This window comes from Camarhynchus parvulus, chromosome 2 (assembly GCF_901933205.1).
Source record: "Camarhynchus parvulus chromosome 2, STF_HiC, whole genome shotgun sequence".
In the NCBI taxonomy this organism is placed as follows: domain Eukaryota; kingdom Metazoa; phylum Chordata; class Aves; order Passeriformes; family Thraupidae; genus Camarhynchus; species Camarhynchus parvulus.
The window spans coordinates 113327204-113352509 of record NC_044572.1 but is presented as its reverse complement, the minus strand read 5'-3'; the positions used below and the strand labels follow the sequence as shown (position 1 = coordinate 113352509).

Sequence of the window (25306 nt, the reverse complement as noted above, 5' to 3'; positions counted from 1 at the left end):
TTTTAAAACAAACAAAAAACAAAAACACAGCCCCAACAAACAACAACAAACCCACGGAAAGTGCGTGGGAGTTAGGGCGTTGTCCCGAGGGCCTCCACCCAACAAACTTCTCCGTGTTTCGAGCCGTTGACCTACTCCGGTCTCAGCGAAGAGCCTACGGGGAATAAGCGTCCTCACGGCCCGGGAACGACCCCACAGCTCCGTGCCGGGCTCACTCCCCCCGCCCGGCTGAATCCCGTCCCGGCGGCCGGCAGCCCCAGGCGGAGCGCGGACAGCGCCGCGCCCCCAGCCCGGCGTTCAGCGGAACGGGCACCGGCCCGGCCCCGGGCATCCGCTCAGCCCTGCGCTGGGGCGGGCTGCTTCATAAAGGCAGGGCTGCCTGGCTCCGCCTCGCTGTGCTCCCTGCTCCCTTCGCACCGCTCTCGCCTGCCCGCCCCAGAGCCTCTGGCCACGGTGGGAGGCGGAGGTTTCCTGCCTGTCCTTCAGGCCGGCAGGCGAAGGTATCCCCGGTGCTGGAGCGTTGTGGGCCGGGTGGGCGCCGGGGGACGGGACGGGACAGGACAGGACAGGGTAGGGTAGGGTAGGGTAGGGTGTGCGGGCACTCGGTGGGAGGACCGAGGGCTGTGGGCAGCCGGGCGCTGCGGGGCAGCGGTGCGTCCTGGGGAGGCGGCCTGAGGAGGGCGGTGAGCTGAGCACTGCAGCTGCACGCTGCTTGTGGGCTTTCTTATGGTGCTGGTTGGGTTGGTAGTCGCGCTGTGCCAAGCCAGAGTAAGGTTATCCAGCATCCCCCGGGGGCTGAGGAGTTTACTGCTGCGCTTGGGCAGCCTTAGCTACAGGACTGCTTTACTTCTGTGGGATCGCAACTCTCCCGGTACAGTGAGAAAAATGCATCCTTGCCAAACGCCGCTCAGGTGATTGCGTGATCAACCTTTAGTCCTTCGACTAGCAAGGGTGGTGTGTGTTCAGCTGCCACTCTCAAACCTGGCCCTGTCAGGTCTGCAAGAGCTGTCGGTGGTGATCATTGACATGTACCAACAAGCCTTTGCTGGCCAAGTTATCTGCACTTGAAATCTGTCTGATAAAATGTGGCAGCAGCTTTCTGGCCACAGAGAGAAACAACTTTCCCAGGCATTGTCCTGGGGAAAAGTCTGTGAGAAGATCAGAGAAAAGAATGAGAAACAATTCTTACCTTCACTTGCTGCACCTGTTGTTGTGAACATGTGGAATGTGTTGTGGAGATTTGTTTACCAAAGGGTGGTTTCTTAATTAGCCAATGGTGATGGTGTTTGGATTGGTGGACCAATTAGGTCCAGGTGTATCGCAACTGTCTATAAAAGCAATGGGTTTCTTAATAATTGTATATATAATAAAGAGATTGATCAGCCTTCTGAATATCATGGAGTCAATGCTAATTATTACCCAGCTGGGGGCCTGCGACCACAATAAAACATTGTAGAACATCTGATATTTCTCGACTGCTTAAAAGCCCTCCACACTTATGTCTCTGTGGACATAGGCATACTAAAAAAACAATACAAGGCATCAGAAGTGATTTGAGATTTTTATATGTGCCAAAGGCCCCCTTGGTTAATTAACTTGTAAATACATCCCTGCTCACTTTAGTTGACAAGCCAAAATCGGCCAGGTGAGTGGCAAATTTAATTGTCTGTATGGATATGCTTGGTTACAGTAGCTGGTTTAATTAGCAGTACTGATGCATTGAGTGAGATTGGAGGCCCAGTCAAATTTGGGTTAGGGGATAGATGTGTCTGTGGAAATTAAGCATCTTGTTGAAGGATGCAGAGTTGGTCTTCTAATAGGAAATATCCTGTGGTCTGCATGTATAAACAACTCTGCTTCCTTAAGTGAAAGGTATACTTTTCTGAAAGATCTCATGTGCCTCTGACCTATATAAGATTAATTCTTACTTAAAGAATTACTGTCATAAATTTTCAGCTGAGTTCAAATTGTGTATTGCCTCTGAAGGCAATTACCTTACTTGGCACTTGGTTTTCCATAGGGATTAACTTTAACATATTTATCTATGCCAGAGATACCAGTCTCCTTTCATCCAAATGGAGGGTTTTATGTTAAGTGCATTAAATTAGTGCAAACAAGTTAACTTCAGAAGCTGAATTTATTTTAGAGGCTTGTTTCTTCTGTTTTAGACTCAACAAAGAACTTGGGTTTCCAAAAGCTTGCACTTTTTTATGTGCATGAGATTTAATAACATTTTTCCTTTATAACTCTGTTTTTGCTTAGAACTGTAACATCTGCATAGATAAGAGAGCCTATTACAGGAGATGCTAATATTGGCTCTAGAAAAATGTTTCAGTGCTGTTTTGGTATTTGTTTCACTTCTTACTGAGTTACTGCCTCTGTGCACATTTTTTCACATTTTAATGAGAATGAAGAATAGAAAGTACTCAATTGAAAGCATTCATCCCATGCCTTTGCCAGAAAGAACTTCTTTTTCTGCCACTATGTCTGTGGCAAATGTTTTTTCTGTTATCAGAACAGTTTTAAGATGTTCCAATGTTTCTGCCAGAAAACTTTCTGAAATAACTAGCTCTGCTCTAGCAGAGGCCTGTTTCTTTTCAAGACTGGCCTAGTTTCCTGTGTAGAAAACCTGAGATTTGTGGTAACACGTGTATATTCACATGCTCAATTTCATGAACTTTGCTCAGAGTAGCAGAGACCTAAGTTACTTATCTCCTGGCACTTGTCAAACATGATTACCTTACACATGGATAGCAAAGTTAACCAGGAGATGTAATCAGGCTGGGTATGTCTAAAGGTTACTAAAGGTGCTAAATGTCTGAAACTGCTAAAGGTTGAAGTGTAAGTGCCAGCATACTCTACCTTTAGCTGAGAAAGAAGATGTTATTGCTTCATAATGTTGTTAGTCAAAGATTAAAACCTGTTTTAAGCAAGGATTAATTTCTTGCACAGCTTTTGTATGCTGGAAAATGAAATAACATTCCTCCAAGGACTTAAAGTCCTGCTTGGTGTTGGCTTTACTGGGATATGTACAGACTGTGAGGTTAAACATGTACCTGAGATGGTATGATTCAAGTCTATGACATTTGCTTAATGCGGGGAGGTGAAGAGAAGAAACTCAACAGCTTTGCAGTGCATTCTCAAAGAGCTGTGTTCAACTGCAGAAGCAGGCTCTCCTCAATAATGGTACTACAGGTAGCTGAAAAGTCAGTAGTGACACACAAGTATTTACCTAGTGTGCTTTGGAGATTTACAAGCATATTGTCTTCTGAAGCTCCTTATACTCATGTTTTTTCAGCATAATTGGGACTGTGACTTGTTCTGCATATGATTTCATGGTGACAGGGAGTGCCTACGAAGCAAAAAACATTATGGTCCTAAAAGGAGAATTTTTCCTGACCTATAGTACTAGTGTGTGAGCACTGAAGTTCTTTGATCAAACCATAAGTTTTGATTTGTAATTGTCATGCATTTCTGTTTGAGATGCTCAGTGGGCAGATTTTTATTAGTAGTATAGTATGTATTTATTTATTTTAGATTTTTGTCCACATCCTGTCAGAGCAGAGAATGAAACCCATGGCATGAGGGATGGGGAATTTCTAATGCAGATGAGGGCAGGTGTTTCCTATTGCTGCTGAATGGTAAATGAATTGTAAACTGCATCCTAGAGGAAAGTGGAAGCAGCCTGAAGATGAGATAGAAACAGGACAAAGGGATTAGATATGCAGGTGTATGCCTATATATTTCTTTGAAACAATACTCAAAAGCAGGGTAGAGAATGTTTAGAATGGATCTGAAAATGTTTTTACAATATTGATGTTTGCTTTTTCTCTATGGTTTACCCTATTGGTAAATGTTTTGGGTTTTTTTAATCAGGTTTCTGAAGAAATAGCTTGAAGATGAACTTCTTCCTGGAAACGTTAAAAGTGATTGTACTTCTTGTTTACTACTTCCTGGAGTCACTGGTGTTCTTGGTTGTTCCTGTACGGAAGAAGAATGTTAGTGGTGAAATTGTATTAATAACAGGAGCGGGAAGTGGCATTGGAAGACTCTTAGCAGTGAAGTTTGCCAGCCTTGGAGCCACGGTGGTCCTCTGGGATATTAATCAAGAGGGGCTCAACTGCACAGTAGGACTGGCCAAGGAGAAAGGAGCAGGAAGAGTACACTCTTATGTCTGTGACTGTAGCAAAAGACAGGAGATCTACAGAGTAGCTGACCAGGTAAAGTATATTTGTGGCTTTGACATTATTCCAAGATGAGTGCAAGCATGGGTGTAAGATGCATGTAAGTTTTCTAGTGGATTCAAAGCAAGAGATTAAAGTTAATTCATTCTGAATGTATTTCTTCCTATCTATTTCAAGAATTCTTGTTTTTAGGGTTGACTTGTGTATCTCTATTGCTTAAAAAATAAAAAGAGCTGGCTCTTTTTTTCAGTAGCTCATTTTAACTGAGTAGCTTCTTATTTATTCATTCAATGACCGAGCAGGCACTTAATCGTGAAGTGTGGAAAATCAATTTCTTGAAGCTAAAGCAGTATTTCAAGTTCTGGCAGCCTTTTACCAAAAGACCATACATTGTAAAAAGGATTATCTGCTTAGGCAATTTTCAAATAATTCCATTGCTGTGAAGAGATTTTGGCAGACTTACTTTATCTGAATTAATAAATGTATCTTGATGTCTTAAATATTTCTTTCTTTCATTTCTGAAGAGCTTTGTAAATATAGCATGTGGTTAAATAATTTGGGCAGACTAGCAGTATCGCCAAAAGCTAAAATTGTTAAACAGTTTCAAGTCTAAGAACCTGTTCTCATTCACTTAAAATTTGCTAAGCTTAACTGTTGAACTAAGAGATTTCCATAGCAAGTCTTGCCTGGGGATGATTTTTTTAACAAAAAATTCAGCTGTCTTCAAGAACATCTTTTGGTTGAAATAATGTTTTGGTGCTTTTTAAGAAGCTCTAGCCTTCTGTCTTTTTCTATCTGTGCAAAAATGACTATGATAGGCTTTCTGATACATGAAGCTTGTGTATGAATTGCAGCTTGTTAGAGGCTGGTGCTATTGGTTTTGTATTCCAGTAATGCTGATCAGCTTTGGTCTCCCTTGCAGCTGTTATACCAGCTGAGCTGGACATCTGCTGTCCTTGCAGAGAAGTTGCATGTCTCTCCATAGGCTTGTAGCTGTGCTTCCTGCTGAACTGGGAGAGCTGGAGGAAGAATATTGTAGTGTGAAGGATACTGGAATGAAGCAGATGAAAATTAACCTTTAGGTTTGAGAACTTGAATTGAGGGCTAGCACTCTGGGCCCATGGAGAAAAGCAGTGGCTGAGTCATGCTGGTGAAATTTGAAAAAGAGAGCTGGGTGTAGATATGTGTGACATGGGTTCAGAATGATGCAAACAGAGCTTGCAGGAACAAAGAAGTTGCAGTAGGGTCCAGTGTGTGGTCCCTCACTTAAAACCTTCTGTCAGCAGTTCAGCAACTGTCAGATTCACTAATAATCCTCATGCTAATCTGCATAGAAGAAAACACCTTACTACCGTTATTTCAGAAATGTCGTGTCCTGCTGATGATGTAGAATTATCCGATCTTATCAGTATAGGTGGTGCTTGGTGCCACTGCTTAATTCATGCAGCGTAGTAGACTTTGGTTCTTAGTGTTCGTATCTTTGGAAGATATGACCGCATTGTTCCAGGTTCTTTTTCCTCTTCTGGTGACTCAGCTTTATGCAGGCTTGGAGTTTTGCAAGACTATGGTGAACTAAATTTATGCTGGTAGGGCAGGATATGTTTGAAAATTTTGCTCCCAATAAAACAGTTTTATAGCCAAAATGAAATGTATGTGGATCTTTAATATGTGCTTCATCATCCACACAGAGACAGCATGAAAAAGTTACTTCAGTAGGAAGAAAACCAAAAGGCTCTGCATGTATGAGGTCATTGTTTCTTTCCCGTACCAACAGGATAAAGGACAGCCTTTTGGCTATCAAAAACTATAGCTTAAAATTTATTTCTAATGTCTCTGTTCCAGAAGTACCCAACTCCTAATAAAATAGACAAGATTAGAGCAATTTTAAGGAATATGAGTAAATTAAGCTAGAATAAAGGATAGGTGATAAATTATTCTTTAATTCTTCACTGTGTTACCCATTTCATTTTTCCCAGGTAGCTCAGATCAATGACTTGTATTTCAAATTCTGTATTAAATATTTTCATTCTCCTTTGGAGAGCTGACATAATATCTTGCAATCAACTGACCTACACTTGTTCCCTCAAATGGGTCTGTTCATGAAGGCTCTCAGTCTGGAGCTAAAATGAAAACTGTACCTCCTCTTACTGAGTTTAATGTATACGTATTATTTTTTAGCCAACTTAATTTCTGGGGTAAAGTGTACCAGATTCTAGTCCAGAATTGCTCTTTTGTTTTAAGATGTGTTTACTGTAGAAAAATACTTGTTGTATTAGTTAAGCTTTCTGCATTAAAGTCTTATCTTGAACACTTGTCCTCGGAAACAGAGGTGCTGAAAGCAGAAGCTTGTGTGAGCTTTGAGCTCCACAAATCTGAAGAAAATCTATTTAAGAGCTCACATTTAAAAAGGCATCAGGTGAGACTGCAAGAACCTGAGGTGTTTGGATCCATAACAAGTTCAACTTATTTAAATGTGTAATATTTCTGTTAAGTTTTCATAAATAATACTTGGAAAGAATGTTTGGATTTATTGCACACTCTCTTGATGCTTTTTGTTTTAGGTTAAAAAAGAAGTTGGCGATGTCAGCATCTTGATCAACAATGCTGGTGTTGTAATTGGGAAGAGATTTCTTGATTGTCCAGATTCACTTGTAGAAAAAACCATGGAAGTGAACACAATGGCACACTTCTGGGTAAAACCTGTATTTTGCAAATACATACTAAGACATAATTTTAATGTGTTTTCAATGTATTTGGCCTTTTAGAATTGAGGAAAACATATAGACCTCTTTGGAAGTTCAGTCAGAAATTATACAAGAAATTATTTATTTGCTCTGGAGTGGGTAAATTTTTTTTTAAAGCATGGAAGAATGGATTCTTTGGGAATCTCTAGTGTAGGCAGGTGGAAGCACTTCACATTTAAAATTCTCTTAAGAACTGAAGTATACCATCTGCTAAATTCTGAGGCTAGTCATAAGTTAGTGTCTCATTATTAACTGACATGAAGCAGGCCCACATTAATAGTTGCTGCTCTGAGAAATATTCACTTCTACTTCAGTTCTTCTGTTCTGTTAGTGTTCTAGTTGTTCTGTGGCTGTGATAATTCCAGTAAGAAACATCACATGTTCTGATAATCCTCTTGATAATAAGTGAAGCTTTTGTCCAGAATGAGTAACCTGCTGTGCTTTTCTTCCTTTCAGTGAAGGCTGGTCACCTATATGGTGTTTCAGTCATAAAGAATTGTATAAAAATATTCAATCATGTTTCAGTTTATTTAGAAATAAATTTAATCACAAAGATTTAATTAATCTAATGGAAGGAAAACATGAAATTAAAATCTTTGCCATTTCACAAAATTTGCAGTGAGCACTTTAATTCTCATTTGAAAGAAACTTCATGACTAGATTAAGCCATATATTTAGCTTTCATCAAGTTAGCATCTGTCTTGGGTAGTACTGGTAGGGTAGGAACTTGCCATTTAAATAGTTGAAGATTAGAGTTCAAACAACATGCGGTTCAAGCTCCACATACATACACACATCCTTTCCATAATGGAAGGGGGAAAGCTTTTTTGAATTGTTGGGAGAATTTCTCTAAAACCATCAAACACCTTCAAAATATTATGGTGTGTAGCTTACTTAGTAAAATGTTACATTGCAGCTCTGATTTACTTTGCAGACTTACAAAGCGTTCCTCCCAGCAATGATTGCCGCTAACCATGGACACTTGGTTAGTATAGCAAGTGTTGCAGGACTGTGTGGAGTCAGTCAGGCTTCAGGTAGTGTATTAAAGTGGATTAAAGCTAATATTAATTGAAGTAATTACTTTGATTTTAAACTGTGCCATCAATATCCATGGGGGGAAAAACCTAACTTGTTTTGAAATTCTGGATCTTTCCATATAGTTAAAGCAAGTAGTCAGACTTTCAAAACAGCTGACTTTAAACAGACCATTTCTTCACAAAGCATTTTCCAGAAGCTCAGCAGTGCTGTGAAACAGGTTTTTCTGCCAAGGCAGAAGGATCTGGAAACCATATAGAGCTTTGGAAGCTGAGAATCTCAATGTTGTTAAAATTTACTTGCAGGTTTCTGATAGGGAGAGGCCGCTTTAGATTTAGAGGGAGCTCAGAAGGCATTTCTGGAATATGTATACAAAGAGGGCGGAGTATGAAATAAGGTGACATAGCAGTAAAAGAAATGCAGCTCCAAGAGAGCTTCAAGTTGAAACCACATTAGAGAGTCTTGAAAATGTGAGTTTGAGGCATAATAAGTGGGTGCATGGATTTAAAGAAAAAATGGTATGAAAAAATAATTTCATTTACCATTGTTCGTTAGAGAGTGAAAAAATGGTAGCAGAGATGTAATGAGAAACTCTGTCTGCCAGTCTAGAACAACAGTTGATTCAGGAGAGAAAAGAAAAGGAATGAATCCAATCAAAAACAAATTTTAACCTAATCCTGAAAACCATTCCTATTCTGATGTGGTTTAGTATTAGACAGTAAAGTTTAATTTTTAAATTTAAATATTTAACTGCAGTTAATGTTTTATTTTACAGATTACAGTGCAAGTAAATTTGCAGCAATTGGTTTGGCAGAGTCAATTGATATGGAGATGAGAAATCTGAGAAAGACTGGTGTTAAAACCACAATTGTGTGTCCTTTTGTCGTAAACACGGGATTGTTTGATGGTGTTAAATCCAAGTAAGTAAACTCTTGTGAGGTTTTTATGAAACTTGCATTTTTAGCATGTTATAAATCCCTATTTCCTTTATGAAAATCATGAGCCAGGCTTTTTTCTGCTTGTATTATTTTTAAGGCTTCAGATGGGTGTTATCCAGTGACTGGTCAACTCAAAAAGCCTAGGTACTTTAGTATTCATTTAAGCTGAAATGTGAAACATAATTGGTGTCCTTTCCTTTGCAGAAGTCAAATGCTCCATTTGTCCTCTCTGGTTTCTAAACCCCCATTCTCCTCCTGAAATTGATGGTATAGCTTTGCTCAGTATGCATGTATAATGACAAAGTTTGGGAGCCAAATTAAAGTCTGATGTGTCTTAATATGAGGTCTCTGGTTTTGTCTTATGAGAGGTCATACGGGGGGAAATAATCATGTCCACTCACTCTAACATACTGAAGATTCTGTTGTTCATAGGACTTGTGGTATTTATTTCTTTTTTTAGTTGAATAACTGTAAAATTGAGACTTTTTCGAAGAAAATGTGAATCCAAAGCAATTTGTATTATAGCAATAAATATTCTCTTTTTCAGGTGGCCACGTATGCTTCCTGTTCTGGATCCAGAGTATGTGGTCGAGAGGATAATCAGTGCTGTTCGGCAGAACCAAGAAATTGTGCTTATACCACGCATCCTTTATTTTTTACTTTTTTTTAAAAGGTGAGTTATGTTTCTCTTCCCCTCTCTCTTTTCTGTTTGGGGATGCTTAAAGTATAAAAGAAGCTTCTACTTGCTGGTTTGAATTTTCATTTAGTTATGCACGTTTTTGGAAGGGTTTTGTTTGTTTGTTTGTTTCTGTGGGTTCAGTCTACCCTTGGGCCATAGAACAATGGCAGCAATGTCTAACTGTGCCTTGCTGACTCCACTGGGCTGCAGTTTTACTGGGGGCTGTAGAGACCGCCTGCTTCTCCATAACTGCGTGTCAGAGAATTATTGGTTGGAAAAGACCTCTAAGATCACTGAGTTCAACTGCAAATCCATCTGGTGTCTTGCTCTAGCATTTGGGCACTTTTGACTCTGTTGCAAGCCAGGCTGGAATACTGATCTATCTATAACTCAGGCTGCCAAATGAGTGTAAAGGATATTTTGAGAGGACCAGTGGGTCTGTATTCTAAAGAGTATACTGCCTTTACCAGTTTTAGCTAGGTTAACCTAATTCTCTGATAAAACTGCACAACTCTTCTGATATCTCTTTGTTTATTTTTGTTTTCTTCTTCCATGTCCCTACCTTACAGCTTCCTACCAGTGAAAGCAACAGTTCTCCTTTTAGACTACTTTGGACTCATTGTTATCATGAATACCTTCAAAGGTAGACCAAAGAAGGAGTGAAAAAGCACAAAATTCAGAGACCAGCAGCTCTAAAGTGGGTATTGAAGTTAGTTAAAGGTGGTGGTGGGAAAAGTTTGCTTCACTAACAGCTGTGAACTTTGGGTGCCTCATTTCTCAATGGTAACAAGATTTTTAAGAGTTGCTTTTTAACTGGCTCTTAATCAACAGCTTTCATCTGAACTATTGTTTATGAATTGTATTCTTTTCACCTCATTATGAAAATACATTAATTGAACTTACTTGCTTTGGTTTATAATGCCTTAAAAGGGATCCTGCATCACAAACCAATAATTGGCAACTTTGGGGGGAAGAAAAGACCAAGAAACCACATGTATTTAGCAGGTAGCCAGAAAAGCCTGTAGTGGATCTGGCTTCTTGCTGCCATTCAGTGAACCATGAGGATGAGCTGTACTGCTGGTGCCATTACCATTCCCTGGTAACCTGAGGAATTCAAGAATTTCCTCAAACAACAGATTCTAACTCTTACAAATGAAAGTTTTGGGAAATAAAAATATACACTGTGTTGGTGAACAAAACAATTACATTTATTAATTTTTGGAGGTGTGATCTCTCAACTCATAGATGACAATGGGTGTTGGGACAGGGATAGGGAAGGATATGTAAATTAAGCATTTGTGCTGCTAATCTACTTTGTGCCTAATTTATTTTAAAAGCTATACTATGACTGCAACTTTGTAACGGAAGTCTTTGTATCTTTTAAGTACAGTATTTTAAGAACTATTTTAAATTGTCATCTCCTAAGAAGAATAAATTTGTATTCATAAAGCATGAGACTACCAGTCTAGGTGGGCTATTCAATGCCTCATCGAAAGAGACAATGAACTACTAAAAGCAAGGGTGTTGTGTTGTATAATAGGGGTTTCTCTTGGGATTGCTTCAGAAAGGAATGATGTTGGCAGAACTGAATGGTATCATTACAGCCATCCTTTGAGTAACAGCATAATGTTTTGCTTCTCTGTGTTGGGTGACAGGTTGTCTTGTGTTTACAGAGAGTTGGTTTACTTTCCCTTTACTCTTAGGACTGTCCATTTATTTTGAGCATATGCTGTGGAGGCGTTGCCCTTTTTGACAACGGATGCTTAGAAAGCTACCTTGACTTTCTGTAATCCAAAACAAGAAAAAGGAAGTTTATGTGTACATCACTTCTGTACATGCTAAGTCCACTTCATCTCACAGTTCTCTGCTAGCAGTTGGTATAGCAATTGGAACAGTATGGACAAAAGGGGGACTTTTTTAATGGGGAGTCTTTTTTTCTTACAACTATGGCCTAGAAACTACCTTCATTTCCCTTGTCTATACAAATAGTAAGGTTTATTAGCAGGGAAAGGTTCACATAGAACTACTTTACTACTGATGAGCAAGAAACACTGAGTAAAACAAGTGTGTTAAAAATCACCTTACCTTTATGATGTATTGATGAGAGCTAGAATTCAGACTGATGGAGAAGAGATTTGTTTCAATCTCCTTTCAGATCTTCAGCTTCTCTTCCTCAAAATTTTTACTCATTTTACAATATACCTCAGGAAACAGAAGTTAACCAAGTAAAAAAGAGATTGGATTGCACATTGAGACATACACACATTGCAGTGGTCACAAATTCTACCACTAATAACTATGTGGTGTATCTGCGTCTTCAGTCTCCTCTCCTTTTTATACTAACAGAGCATACTTTTCTCTCCTGGCTATGAAGTACTAGATATGCAGAGTTCTGGAGCAAAGGGGAAAAGTGACCTCTGCATATGAACACTATGAGTATCAAACTCCAGCTCTAGTGAGAGCAAGTAGCTTTTCATTGTTAATGTCTTTGTGAACATCATCTGCCGAGGAAAATTAGAAGCAGTAAGTCTGGCAGTAGGATTTGGGGATTTTCAGCAGGTTAATGTTTGTCAAAGACCTAGGAGGATTTTACCTGAAAATCTGTGCCAGATAAATACATCTCCAAGGAATTTTCCTGCAGAATCAGTGAAAAGGACTTGTGCTCAATTAAGTTTTGTATATCTCTAAGGTTGAAAACTCTACAACCTCTCTGGGTAACCTGTTCTAGTGTTTGTTCATGTTCTGTTTAAAAACAGATAAATAAAAATTATGTGTAAATTTAATGTACTTTATTTCATGTCCTTTCAGAGGATACCACTAAGAGTCTGAGTTTGTGTTTCACACCTTCCTTTTAGGTACTTATACATATTGGGGCTCAGCCTTTTCTCAAGACTAAGCAGTCCCAGAAATCTCAACCTCTCCTTGTATGGCAGGTGCTCCAGTATCTTAATTATCTTTGCAGCCCTTCACTGGACTCACTGAGTATATGCAAAAACTAGTTTATGAGCATATTCGTATCTGTTAGAGACCAATTTCTATACTAGACTGAGCATGCATAATATGTCATACAGAGCTTCAGTAGAAAATCTCTGCTTGCTAGCTGTCCTAGTAGGAGTACACAAATAATGGCTTTTATATAAGCGTGCTGCTACCACATTAAATATTGTGGTCACTGGTAAATTACATCATGTACCTGGAGGATAACAGCCTATCCTGTGGTGGTTTTTATCTCCTATGATGGCATGACAGATGTGGAGCTGTATCCTGGAGGTCAAACAGCAACATCCTTCCCCTGTGTTCAGGAGGTTGCTTGGAGTGAGTGTTTGGATCTTCAACTGAGATATAAATGTCTTAAGATAAAAGATGGCTTACTTCCAGCATAACAATGATCTTGACTGATTACTTTTCTGATGCCAAAAAAGAGTCTTTCCTTCTGCTCTTGGCAAGAAAACTCATGGAAGGATCACTGTGACAGCCAACAAGAAGATAAAACTTGAAAAGGAAGAGCATTTCATTTGTGACAGCATAATGTCTGACTGCTGGACAATATATCAGGCAGCTCCCACAAAAGAATTGGGGGTTTCATGGCCATTGCCTGAAATTTTAAATAGTCTCTCCCCAAAAATGACTGTCCCAAATTTGACTAGGATAGTTGCATTAGCCTAATAGTAATGTTTATGGTGATTCAAAAGCAATCCATGGTATTTTGTTGCCCGCTGTATTTCTTTTCCATGTGGGATCATATTCCTGTGGTAGCAGACATCATGCTGTCCCCTAATGCTTCAAAACATGGAGAACATAGTGCCAAGAAAAATTAACTTGATTAAATCCTCTGAACAAGATTGAGAAGGAAGGCAAACAACCAGCAGCTGAGATACAAGCTCTGTTTTTATTTTATGAATTTGGAATTCATACCCAGGAGCTCTGTGCACCTGCTTGGAATCTGGTGTTCGTGGTGGTCTGGTTTCATTTTAGGAAGGAGCCAAGCAGGTACCTCTTCTCTGGTAACTTTCCTTAGGACAGTTGATCTTCCAAAGACACCAGTGTGGACTGCATAGTTTGCTAAGCAGCAGTTCAAAGCCATAGGCTTTGTAAAATAAGCATTTCAACAAAATAACTTGGCTTCTCTCTCTGACTTTTTCTTTGCTGTGACAATCAAAAGAAATTACTTTGGATCCACAGTTACCAGATATTTTAGGAAAATGCAGGATTACTGTCTATCAGGTGACACTTTAAAATGTGTTGTCAATGCCTCGGTAGGTGGGGCAGCACTACAAGCAGAGATTTTTGTCCACTCACTGCATTATGCACTTTCTCTCTAGTCTTAGGTGTCTCCAGCTTGATGATATTTTCTCTGCCTTTCAAAGTCTCCAAGCTAACAGCCTGAAGTTCTGTGAGAACTTCACAGATAGCCTGTGGCCTATGGCTGAGGAAAACATAGCTCTGCCTAGGGAAGAGAAGTGGAAAAAAATCCCACCTTCTTCCTTTGCCCTTGGCAGTATCATGCTAGGGAGATGAGTGCCCTCAGGATTGCGACAGAGATGTTCAAGACAAAGATGTGACAAGGACAGAAGTTCTCTGCCAAGGTGCTCTGTGTTGTTGCATCTGCTGGGTGGTTACTGCTTGATTAAAACAAACCTTGGTTCTTGGTACAGCTGTGTTGAGAAATTTCACACTTATCCAAGGTCAGGCATAACTACATCTAAGGAAACATTGTTCTGTAGGACTTGTAGTGGAGTAGTCTTCCACAATCCCTGCCCAGGAAGGAAGAACCCTAAGACATACTGTTACACTTTTGCCTCTCCACCTCTTGGGGTCCAGAGGCAGCAGCCCTGGCTTTGGCAGAGAAAAAAGGATCAACAGAATCAGAACACGAGCAGCAGCAGCAATCCTGTCAGCACATGCAGCCAACAACAATTACAGAGGTTCTTGCTGAACAAGTTTGGCCTGTTGGTACCAGGAACTTCGTGCCTAGAAGGTACCATGGTCTAGGCTACCTGGGTGATGGTGCAGTCCCCCTGGGCAGGTATCTGCATCACCTCTGTTAACTGTATTGCTGTAAAGGCAGCTTGCTCGGAGATTAATGCAAGGTGATATATGATAGCTGAGGAATCTGTTGAGCATGTGGTCTTTAATTATTGTTCCCCAGAAATGGGAATTCTTGTTGGAAGGTAACATGGAAGGTCTTCTCTATATTAATTCTAGAAAACACGCTTTGCATTATTTATTGTCTGCGTATTTCTGTCATGATAATGATGATTAACCCTGAAGCACACTCACACAATGCACCATGCACAGCTGATAAAGTTACAAAACTGATTTGAATCATGCTACAGTTATTGCAGAATGTCCTACCTGTGTTCTGGGGAGCTTCTAACAAATTAAGAGAAAGCTGTCAATTCCAAGTAATCACACCAAGGGTGTTGTATCCAGAAGGATCAAATATCACTAGAAGAGCCAGGTGAGGTGCTTGTTTGCAGTGTTTCCTTTGGGAAGTATGTAATTTCTACCCTCTAGTATTTAGTAGGTCTCTAACAGAGGTTGGGAGTAATTGACAGCATACATAGTTGAAATTTCTGTGTTAAAATTTCCTAAAAAAAGGAATACAAAGTTAATTCCACCAAAAGGAAAATAAAAATACTTGAAGCAGGCAGAGCCTGCTGTAGCAATTATCTCTACTGGCAGCAAGGGGTAGAAATCTGTTTCCAACCTTGCTCCTGAGCCAAGGGCTTGGAAGACAGCTATGAAACTAGTTCGTTCAACCTTTATTTTTTTCCACGTTGACGATGAAATGTCTGACTGCCCTCTTTCATATCCATAGATAATTTTATCTACAGTGACATTTATTACAACATTTTAGGGATTAAGGATTGGTCCTTAGCATTCAGATAATTGAAAAAACAAAGTATCTTTGCTTTTAATTTTTGTGTGGTTGTAACTCTGCCTGTCTAAATGGGTCAGGTTTTCAGCTCCCATTCAAAGGGGAGAGAGCACTTAAACAATCACTTCACATTTAAGAAATAATGTCCTGACATCTGCTTTTTCCTAGATTTGGAACGAGGCAGCTAGATTTGTTGGAAAAGAACCACAGTATCCAAAGTGGAAAACCCCCTTAGAAAAGAAGACTGGAGGAGGGATAAAAAAAGTGAGGAACTTTAATTCTCCAGTTCAAATGGGAATCCACTAAATATGTGGAAAATGCAAGAAAAGAGGGAAGGGTGATATTGGTGATATTGTTGATAAGTAATTCGTTGGTATATGGTCTCAGTAGGGGTAGGTTTGCATTGTGTCTCACAAACAAGGTATTTTGTAAAAAGGATAAGCACTTCGGAAGAGTGGAATATAGGATATATATATATGAACATACACATATATATATTCACACTTCAATTATACATATATGAAGTATAATGTTTAGATTTTGTTTTGATTCTGCATACACAGAGGTATAAAGAGGCAGACAGGAAGGTTTCTAAGCCTTTTAAAAGTCTTTTCAACTAGTTTTTGCAATTTAGTATACTGTAGCAGGTTTGAGATTTACATCTGAAGCCAGATAGTGACTTGTCTGTCAGATTAAATAATCTCTTATCACAAGCATTTTATGGAGTAGCGCCCCTGACTGCTAGGAACCTAGACTAAGGAGACAGTGGGATGTTCACAGCATTTATTTTTATTCAGCCAGCCACAAGCCTAGCCATTTTAACATTATTTTTCAGAACATGGCATGTAAAAATGGATTTTTCACATCCACAGGAAGAGCTGTTGCGTTATTTCCAGTGTGAAGGCCTGTCCTGTATTATTCTTTTCTATATATATGCTTTTTTGTTTTGTTGTATTACAGCAGAAAAAGCCACAAAGACATACCCAGAATATCTACCTGTGTTCTTCACCTGAGTTATAGATTGATTTGTTTAGAGGTTTTTTTCTTTTTAATAGTGTTGTCTTAAAATCCAGAAAGTAGCAGTGGAAGTCCAAGGAGATCAAGAGAACAAGGTAATGGATAAGTTCAGGGTTCACCCCAATTCTTTTTCTGAGGGTTTTGAAGGAGACAGAGTAGAGCAATAAATTATGCCTTTGCAACCAAATACAAATTCTCATAACTATGTTGAAGCATGTGAGCTTGCCACTCTGAAATCCAGGAAATCAACCGAAGGAAATCTACAATGTCCATTCTTACCTTCCTGCGTGTAAATCATTAGAGCTTCTATGGTGGCTAATGAAGTTCAGGATTCATTACGGCTTCACCCCTGTGTATTCCATTAAACCTGTTTTGGGAGACATTCTGCCATAGGACTGGTCTCCAGATTTTATACCCCTACTAATATTTTTTAGGATATTTTCACATCAATAGATGCATTAATCTTTTAAACTGTAAACAAAATATAATCGGAATAAAGAATGAATTGAGGAAGGGACTTAGAAAATGTGGTAACTAAAATAGTCTTTTCCAGAGACTGGGGTCAAAGTGTGCTAAAAGCTTGTGATTTTTCCTGAATGAGAAAGTAAGTATCCTTTTCCTTTCCCCACTGTAAGCAGGCAAGAATTTTTTGCTTTTTTTGGGATGCATTGATAATATCTGCTAATTAGGGGCAGAATGGCCCTGCATCTTTCATCAAGCAAATAGTCAGGGCACTGTGTCAATAGTGACTTAGTAGCACTTCAGGATTTCTGGAAATTCCTTGGCTTTCATCCTATTGCCACTCCCTAGCTGGACTGTAACGAGACTTGGATGGAAAATTTTAAGAACCTTTGTATTTTGCCTGCATGGAGAAAGGACTGCTATAAATTGACTACTGTTACTTTGGATATTTTTAGAGATTAGCAAAATTGATTGATTGTAACTGGACTATAGTCTCTTAAAGTAATTGTCTCTTAACAAAAGTAATTGTCTTAGAAGAAAAAGATAAATACCTATAAACTTGCACACACATATGTTATGCTTAACTTTAGATTACAGTTAACGTAATGGTAAATAGCTTCAGTGGTATGGAGACTTCCAACATTTAAGTGGCTAATGGTTTGAAAAGAAATTGAAGTAGAAAGACAGAACAAAGGCAAATCACAGTCAGTACAATGCTGATAATAATTGTTTGTATTTAAGATTTGTGTATGCTGTGATGCAACTAAGCACACATAACTTAGCAGTGGCTTTCCACTGAGGCTGGAATGGGATTAAAGTAGGCAGCACTTAGAGAGGTGTGTGCACCCTTGCATTTGCTTTTCTGCATATATATGGATATTTGCATTCTGCATGAGGTGATGTTTTGGATCACTAGTTCTGTGTATAAGAACCTCAAATAGCACCAAGTCCAATGTCTGCTATTTCAGACAATAAACTATTTTTTAACATTACTAATGTGGAATCCTCATGGGCAAATACGTGAAGGAATGTCTTTGAGTAAATCCCCGATCTGTTTTTCAAACAATATGCTTGTCATAAAATTAGTTTGAAGGCTTATTGAGAGATTATATGAGCAAACCTGGCTTATATTGGGATTCTGCCACATCCTTGGATCTTCCTCCACAAAAATGTTAGTAACATCAGACTTGTTCCAAAAATAAGAATTTATAGCAATAGACTTGTTTGTTTACCTTGGTCCTGCAGGTAATGAACCCTCTGGCTTTGCCACAATGAGAAGTTACACAGATATGTAACTTCAAATAACCCTTTTTGGCTCTGTTTTCTCCACCCTACATGACAGGGAATTTAACCATCATTGTGCAGTCGTTGGTTTGAAAGAGGGTTTTGGTTCAGAAGATGCTGACAAAGATGATGATATGAAATATCTGTTGGGAAAGAGTGACCGGGATAACCAGCTAAACAGGAGCCATGACACTGCTGTTCTTCACATGCTGGTTCTTCCTTAGGGCCACAAGAGAGGCTTGTGGATGATGTCCTCACAATGTCTGCTCATCAGCAGGGGAAGTTGGTGCTGCTGTTGCTGAGATCAGGCTGCTGGCATATGCACTACTACTATACACTGTACACTACTACTGCCTGTACAGGCTGGGCAGAGTGTCCAGAGAGCAGCCTGGTGGAAAATGACCTGGAGGTGCTGGGCAACAGCATCTGACCATGAGCCAGCGTGTGCCCAGGTGGCCAAGGAGGCCAGTGGCATCCTGTATCAGCAATAGTGTGGCCAGCAGGAGCAGGGCAGTGATTGTCCCCATGTACCCAGCACTGGTGAGGCCATGCCTTGAGTCCTGTGTTCAGTTCTTGGCCCCTTAGATCAGGAGGGACATTTTGGTTCTGGAGCATTTCCAGAGAAAGGCAACAAAGCCAGTGAAGGGTCTGGAGCACAAGTCTGGTGAGGAGTGGCTGAGGGAGCTGGGGCTATTTAGCCTGGAGCAAAGGGGGCTCTGGTGGGGCCTTATCACTCTCTGCAATTACCTGAAAGGAGCAAGGTGGAGAGTTGGCCTCTTCTCCCAGGTAACAAATGTCAGGATGAGAGCACACAGCCTTAAGCTGTGCCAGGGGAGGTTCAGGCTGAACATCAGGAGGAACTTTTTCATACAAAGGGTTGTTAAGCATTGAATGCCCAGGGAGGGGATAGAGTCACCATCCCTGGCAGTGTTTAAAGAAAGACTGGATGTGACAGTACCATGGTCTAGTTGACATAATGGTGTTTGGTCATAGGTTGGATTCAATGACCTCAGAGGTCTTTTCCAAGCTAAAAGATTCTGTGATTCTTTGACTATTAAGGTGAAGAAGATACCAACACTGAATAAAATAGTCAAAAAGGCACATTGTTTGCATAAGTTAAAAATTATTGTAATAAACTAACATTGGTTTGTATCATCTCTCAAACAGTCTCATTTGTAAAAGACATTTAGACTTGCCACATAGTGACAATAAGTTTTCCATGTTTTTCTCCTGAGCAGCTGGTTGGACATGTAGGGACATAGAGCCTGGCAGTTTTCCATGTGTTTTTTAGTTTTCCTTCTGTCTTTCTCCACCACCACCAATCCAGAAAACAGTAATCTGAAGTAGCAAGATTTCAGAAGGATTTACTAGACCTCATATATTTTTCTGGAACAATCTCCTTGGTTGGAATATTCCCTTACTTTTCAGGTCACCAATAGGAAAACAGTGAAGCATCCCTTAGGAGCATTTCTCCAGTTACATTGTACATGAGCCATTCACCAGCCAGTTGTCTCATGAAATCAGCTTTTGAGCAATGCCTATGAAAATCCCTATCATGAATAAACAGTTGCACAAGGAAGATTTTTTTCAGCAAGCGAGATTTCAATAGGCATTTTTGAAATCACAGTGGTGTCTGTGCAACCTCTAATAGCAGCAAATCAAGATGTGCAAGCACAAAAATTCTCCCAGCTGCAGAGGATTATTCTCTTGCCAGTCTGCCTTGACAGTTCACTGTTGCTTGAGGAACTGCAGCCAAGCCAACACTTTCATCACTTCAGCAGGTGATTCACCAGCAGCTGAGTCATCCCTGTCCAAAGCTAGCACATGCAAAACCCAGGGAGGGGTGGGTGGCTGGGGAAGGGAAGCACAACAAACCTTTCTCCACTAATTCATGCCATCTGGGAATGACAGCCCATAGGCCTGCAGCTTTGTTTGCCAAACATTGTTTACAATTTTTATTATGAAGTCCATAGGGAAGGAGACTTAATTTTATTTAACAGCTCATCATTACACAAACCGTTGTTCTGGGTTTAGCTTCAGAAAACAGGAAGCAATACTCATGATTAGTTAGTCAGACTTCTTTTTTTTGCAGGCTTTTGTTGTTAAACAATTAGATGGGAAAATTGGAATTGAAGTCACTGACATGCAGCTAGAGTCTTTTGGTGTTAGAGGTCTCTCTGGTGAGCCACAGAGGATGTGAGCTGTTGCAGTCTTGACTCATCACGTTGGTTGGTGGTAACCCAGGTTTACATGGGAGGTCACTTGGCTTAAATGTCCACAACTGAACAGAAGGGCAGCAATCACAAATGGTTACCTGTAAGCAGATGCTGCTTTGTGCCTGAGGCTCACGTGTCCCAGTGCTTGCATGATCACTTTGTTTAAGTGTGAAATTATGTAAGACCAGTCACTGCCCACAAAGAAGCTCTTCCCTTTAAGCTGCTTTGTTAGCAAATGAGAGCAGTCCAGTGAAGGACCCAGCAAGCGTAAAAGCTGGTGGAAGGTTGAAGATGGGCTGTTCCTAGGCAATGGGACAGGGTAAAGGGGTAAAGGGAGCAATGGTGAGTTGTTAGACAGCTCAGCCCTTCAATTTATCTCACCTTACAATGTTTTGTCTACTAATCATGGGCACCACTTAAAAAACCAAACAAACTAGTAATAATTAGTTGCTTTCCATGTTCTGCAATGAACAATTGAAACACCACACTTCACAACATAAAGGTACACAGTGGATTATTCATTAATAGTGCAGAATAAACAAATTCACAGACTGTGTAATGCTTCAGAACACTTGGCTACAGTCAAAATATGTCCCAATAGTCACTTTGATCTGTAGTTTCCACAGAACAGGAGCATTTACTGCACTTCCACTCTGACCATGCAGCCTGGGTTGAAAACAATTTCTGCCATCAAGGGTAGAGGTGAATAAAGTGAACACACTTGTCTTCTCAAAGGCAAACTTTGGGTTTACCTCAGGACAAGAAAACTGGACTAGAACTAGGCTCCAGCTTCCCAAGAAAAGCTGTTTCTCTAAGGGAACATGAGTAGAGGCAAAATATTCCCATATCTTCTTTTTTGCACCACCTTCTTCCAGATGGGAGAAGAGACTTGAATTTACCATGTGGTTCAACTTCTTGAGGAACTTGGATGAAGGTGTAAGAACATGAGGAGTGGGATTAAACTATTGGTAAAGGTACAAATTACCCATCTTGATAATAGGATTAGAGAAGGCCTATTTGGAAATGCCATTAACTGCCATTGTTTGCATATTTTTGGGGTTTTTTTCAGCCCAGCTGGGAGAATTTGGTCTTTATGAGGAATTTAAAAGTTCTTTTTCTGCTTGTAGTTAATTAAATCTTAGCTGTCCTCCATAGCAGGGAAAAATTCAAGGCAGATGCATAAGAAGCACCAAGCTACTGACAAACATCTTTATTTTTTCTCTCAAGGATTAGGGGTTTTTAGTACCTGAGGAAAAAAGGTACTAGTAATATGATCTGCATAAATACCATAAGTAGTTTAAGAAATGCATAGGAGGAAAACTTTGTTTATATTACCCTTATTTGTAGTACAGGAACTCTTTATTATGTCCTGCTGTTCCTGGGTAGGTATCATTCTCCCAGTGTCAAACAGAGCTTACTAGACTGCCAGAATGACAGTTTCATACCTTATTATGAGGGCAGTTCCTTATCATAGCTTTTCTTAGAGTAAGGCATCCAAAAGCCCTGTGTTTCACCACCCATGACACCACTTTATTATTTCTACACTTATTACATTATCTAGCATTTGCTGACTACTGTTTTGTTAGGTAGGGTCTCTTGTGACATTACATTAAATAATCTGGCAAACCAATATTAGATGTCACTACTTCAGCTATTGGAGTGGGGGGGTTGAAGTGGGAAAGGCTATGACCTTCATTTTGTTTCTTTGAATAAGTCATTTTAAGGTCATTTGGATAAATACTGTGGGAGTCAACATTACCTGTGAGCTACCTGACAGGCCACCTGTTAGGCAAAATCCAAAGCACATGATCCTTAATCCAAGATCCACTGTGAAGAAAAGCATATCCCAAATACCACACGTATCTTCCAGGAGAGAAAAAGATTCAGGGTCCAACTTCTGATGGAAGAAGAATTTCCTTTTCCTGCAATAATCTCTCTTTGGAGAAATCACTTAATTATAAAACATGGCCAACTTCTGTGCTACTTGGGGATACAGAGAGATAACTAGTTGTCCAGATGTTGAAATCTGTATTGAATATGGACTTTTGAAAGAACTCTGCATATGCCAACACATTCACTACCCACAAAAGGGTTTATGCATGTGAAGGTAGCACAGTGAATGGTACCCCTTGTTAGAAACCCCAGAAATAATTATGAGACTGGAAGCAGAGTCCTAGGATGCCTTCTGCTATTCTGACAGTTTCCTACTTTAGCTTATCTCTGGTGTTTATCACTGATGAAATGAAAAGCAGCAAACAGGCTACCAAACAGCTCAGCTTTCTTTGGTTTTCATGTCAAGCGATTTCTTTGGGATGGGTTGTGTAGCAATGTGTTGTGTCCCTTCCTTAAGGACCCAGGGGAGGAGCATCTCTGCAGCAAGCACCGTTGCACTCCCAGCAGAGCTGCCCTCTTCCAGCAGGAAACCCCCTCCCAACACCACCGTGCCGTCCCCTCACAAACACTGCCTGAACCAGAGCTTGGTAAACAGCAAATTATACTGCACTAATGAACAAAAATTTCTCAGCAAAGTACCTAATTTGGTTCCAACTAGTTTGATGAAAAGAGGTTTATTAAGTCAATTTCCTTACCTAGCGATTTGCTGAGTATGTTCCTGCAATGCCACATGTTGAATGTCCCTCTAAAGGCTTGTGCAAGAACATCTGTGAACCTCCTACGTTAGGCACATCTCATCAATGGTATTAATCACTTACTGAACAGCAAATGTATTTTCTCTTGGGTTGGTGCAGAATCTAGCAATGTGAAAGCTGAACTGGAAATAAATCATGAGGAAAAGCTTGCCCAGAGAATAATTTTCTACAAGTAAACAGCAATTCTAGACCCAAGAAAGGATATGAACAAAACCAAATTAATCAAATGAATCAGTATTTTAAGTTAGCAAATTGCTCTGATTTTAGAAACAGTGTCAGCTTCTTGGGGCTTTACAGAGGCCAATTGGTAGCAATAATCAGCAACAAATGACCTCACCAGCACAACCAAAAATGAGCAGCCTGCATTTCCAGACCTGTACAAAACTGGGCTGATCTGTACCCATTTGGGTCAGAGAATGAGATTTCCCTGACTCAAGGAGCAGCTGCCTGTTTGCTAACATCCAGCTTTATAGCAGCTTTTCTGGCAGGCTGATTTCCTGCAGCTGCCAAACTGGAGGAGAAAGAGATACTGATGCTTTCTACCAACTCCTGGCTGGAAATTTTCCTACAGCACAGAAAACCAAAGCATTTCATGAACTCTTCTTGTCTCACAGCGACAGTAAAAGAACTGAAGTGTTATTATTGTAATTGATTCTCAGGGTTTTGAACATTAAAATTTAAAGGACAGAAACCTGAAAGCTGCTTTTGATGCAGATGTAAGTAAAGACCTACCAGCGAGCCTTTTCCGTAGTTTTCTGCTCCTCATACACATATGCTTGCAACATGCAATTGCAGTGTGAGCACATCTATGACAAAACAGATGAGCACACTGTAAAGACTATTTAGACTGCCTGGCTGAAGGTGCTAGGAGACCATGGTTCCTTCTAGGTTCTATCTACTTGCCACCTCATAAAGCACAGCAGAGAGAAAATAGCCCAGGACATTCCTGGAGTGTGGAAGAAAACTTCCTAACACAGCTGATGAAGGAGCCAACTAGGGAAGACACCCTCGTTGTTTGTGAACAGAAAAGGACTGTTGGAAACTATCTGGGGCATGCAATCATGAGATGAGTTTTTGATTCTCAGAGAAGGGAGCAGAGGGGTAGGAGGGAGATGTGTCCAGCAGAACTGCCACATTGGACACCCCCTGGACAGATTTTGGTCTGTTTAGGAGCCTGGTTGATACCACTGCTTTGGAAGTAGTCCAGAAGGGCAAACAAGTCCAGGAAGGCTAGGCATTCTTCAAGAAGGGTCTAGAGCACAAGTTTTTATGAGAAGCAGCTAATGGAACTGGGGTTGTTTAGCCAGGAGAAAAGGAGGCCCAATGGGGGAACCTCATTGCTCTTTGCAACAACCTGAAAGCAGCTTGTAATGAGGTGAGAGTCAGTTTCTTCTCCCAAGTAACAAACAAGAGGAAAAGGCCTCATGTTTTGCCAGGGGAAGCTTTAGATTGGAGACTTGGAAAATTTTCTTCACCAACAGGGTTGCCAACCATTGGAAGAGGCTGCCCAAGGGAGCGGGGGAGTCACCATTCCTGGAGCTATTGGAATGATGTGTAGATGTGGTGCTCAGGGACAGGGTTTGATAGTGGACTGGGTAATGCCAGGGTAACAGCTGGACCCAGTCTTACAGCTCTGAGTTTAAGAATCACAATCCCTGAGTGCTCACAGCTTTGAACAGCTAAGCCTTTTTTCAAGCACAGAAAGCCTCTTCTGACTTGTGAGAGCAGCTGTGACTTGAGCATTTGCTTCCTGTATTTTGCTGCTTACTCAGACCCCTACATTGTCCCTTCCAGCCCAGGGACACAAGAGAGGTGCTCAGAGGTCCAGCTGGGCTGAAGAACAATGCTTATCCCCTTTTCCCTTTGCTATTGGGCAGCTGGATACATGCCCCAGGGTAGAGGTCTGTGTTAGCACTGATGCTGAGGATCACACAGAGGCACCTGCTGGAGGGAGGAAGAAGGGACATGGAACAGCAGTTACTGAAGGGAATTACTGTAAAGATGGCCATTCAAACAATGCCTTGCAGAAAAATAAATTTCCTTCTGTTCACCTACACCCTAGAAGACTTCACAGTCAATCCTCAAGGCTGGTGAAATATTTTTTCTCTAAATCCCAGCAGTGTTGAGGCAGGGACAAGCAGTCCATCAGCACTGTCAGCACCAAAGTGCAAGGTAGAACATGAAGCACCAGAGACTTCTGGGATCAAAGTTTCTGTCA

The 25306-nt window shown here is 40.4% G+C and overlaps 1 protein-coding gene across 1 annotated transcript; it reads left to right on the top strand.

Annotated features, from left to right (window-relative positions):
- The first annotated feature begins 436 nt into the window (after positions 1–436).
- On the top strand, positions 437–10268 carry LOC115917581 (epidermal retinol dehydrogenase 2-like). Its single transcript, XM_030971736.1, has 7 exons — positions 437–500; positions 3877–4220; positions 6746–6877; positions 7863–7962; positions 8739–8883; positions 9449–9574; positions 10150–10268. The coding sequence occupies exons 2-7, from the start codon at positions 3900–3902 to the stop codon at positions 10241–10243; spliced, it is 918 nt and encodes a 305-aa protein (XP_030827596.1). The 5' UTR covers positions 437–500; positions 3877–3899; the 3' UTR covers positions 10244–10268.
- Positions 10269–25306: the final 15038 nt, after the last annotated feature.

Coding starts and splice junctions, on each gene's coding strand:
- LOC115917581 (XM_030971736.1), top strand. CDS start 3,900: ATGAACTTCTTCCTGGAAACGTTAAAAGTGATTGTACTTCTTGTTTAC. Junction 4,221..6,745: donor TCTACAGAGTAGCTGACCAG/GTAAAGTATATT, acceptor TTTTTGTTTTAG/GTTAAAAAAGAAGTTGGCGA. Junction 6,878..7,862: donor ACACAATGGCACACTTCTGG/GTAAAACCTGTA, acceptor TTTACTTTGCAG/ACTTACAAAGCGTTCCTCCC.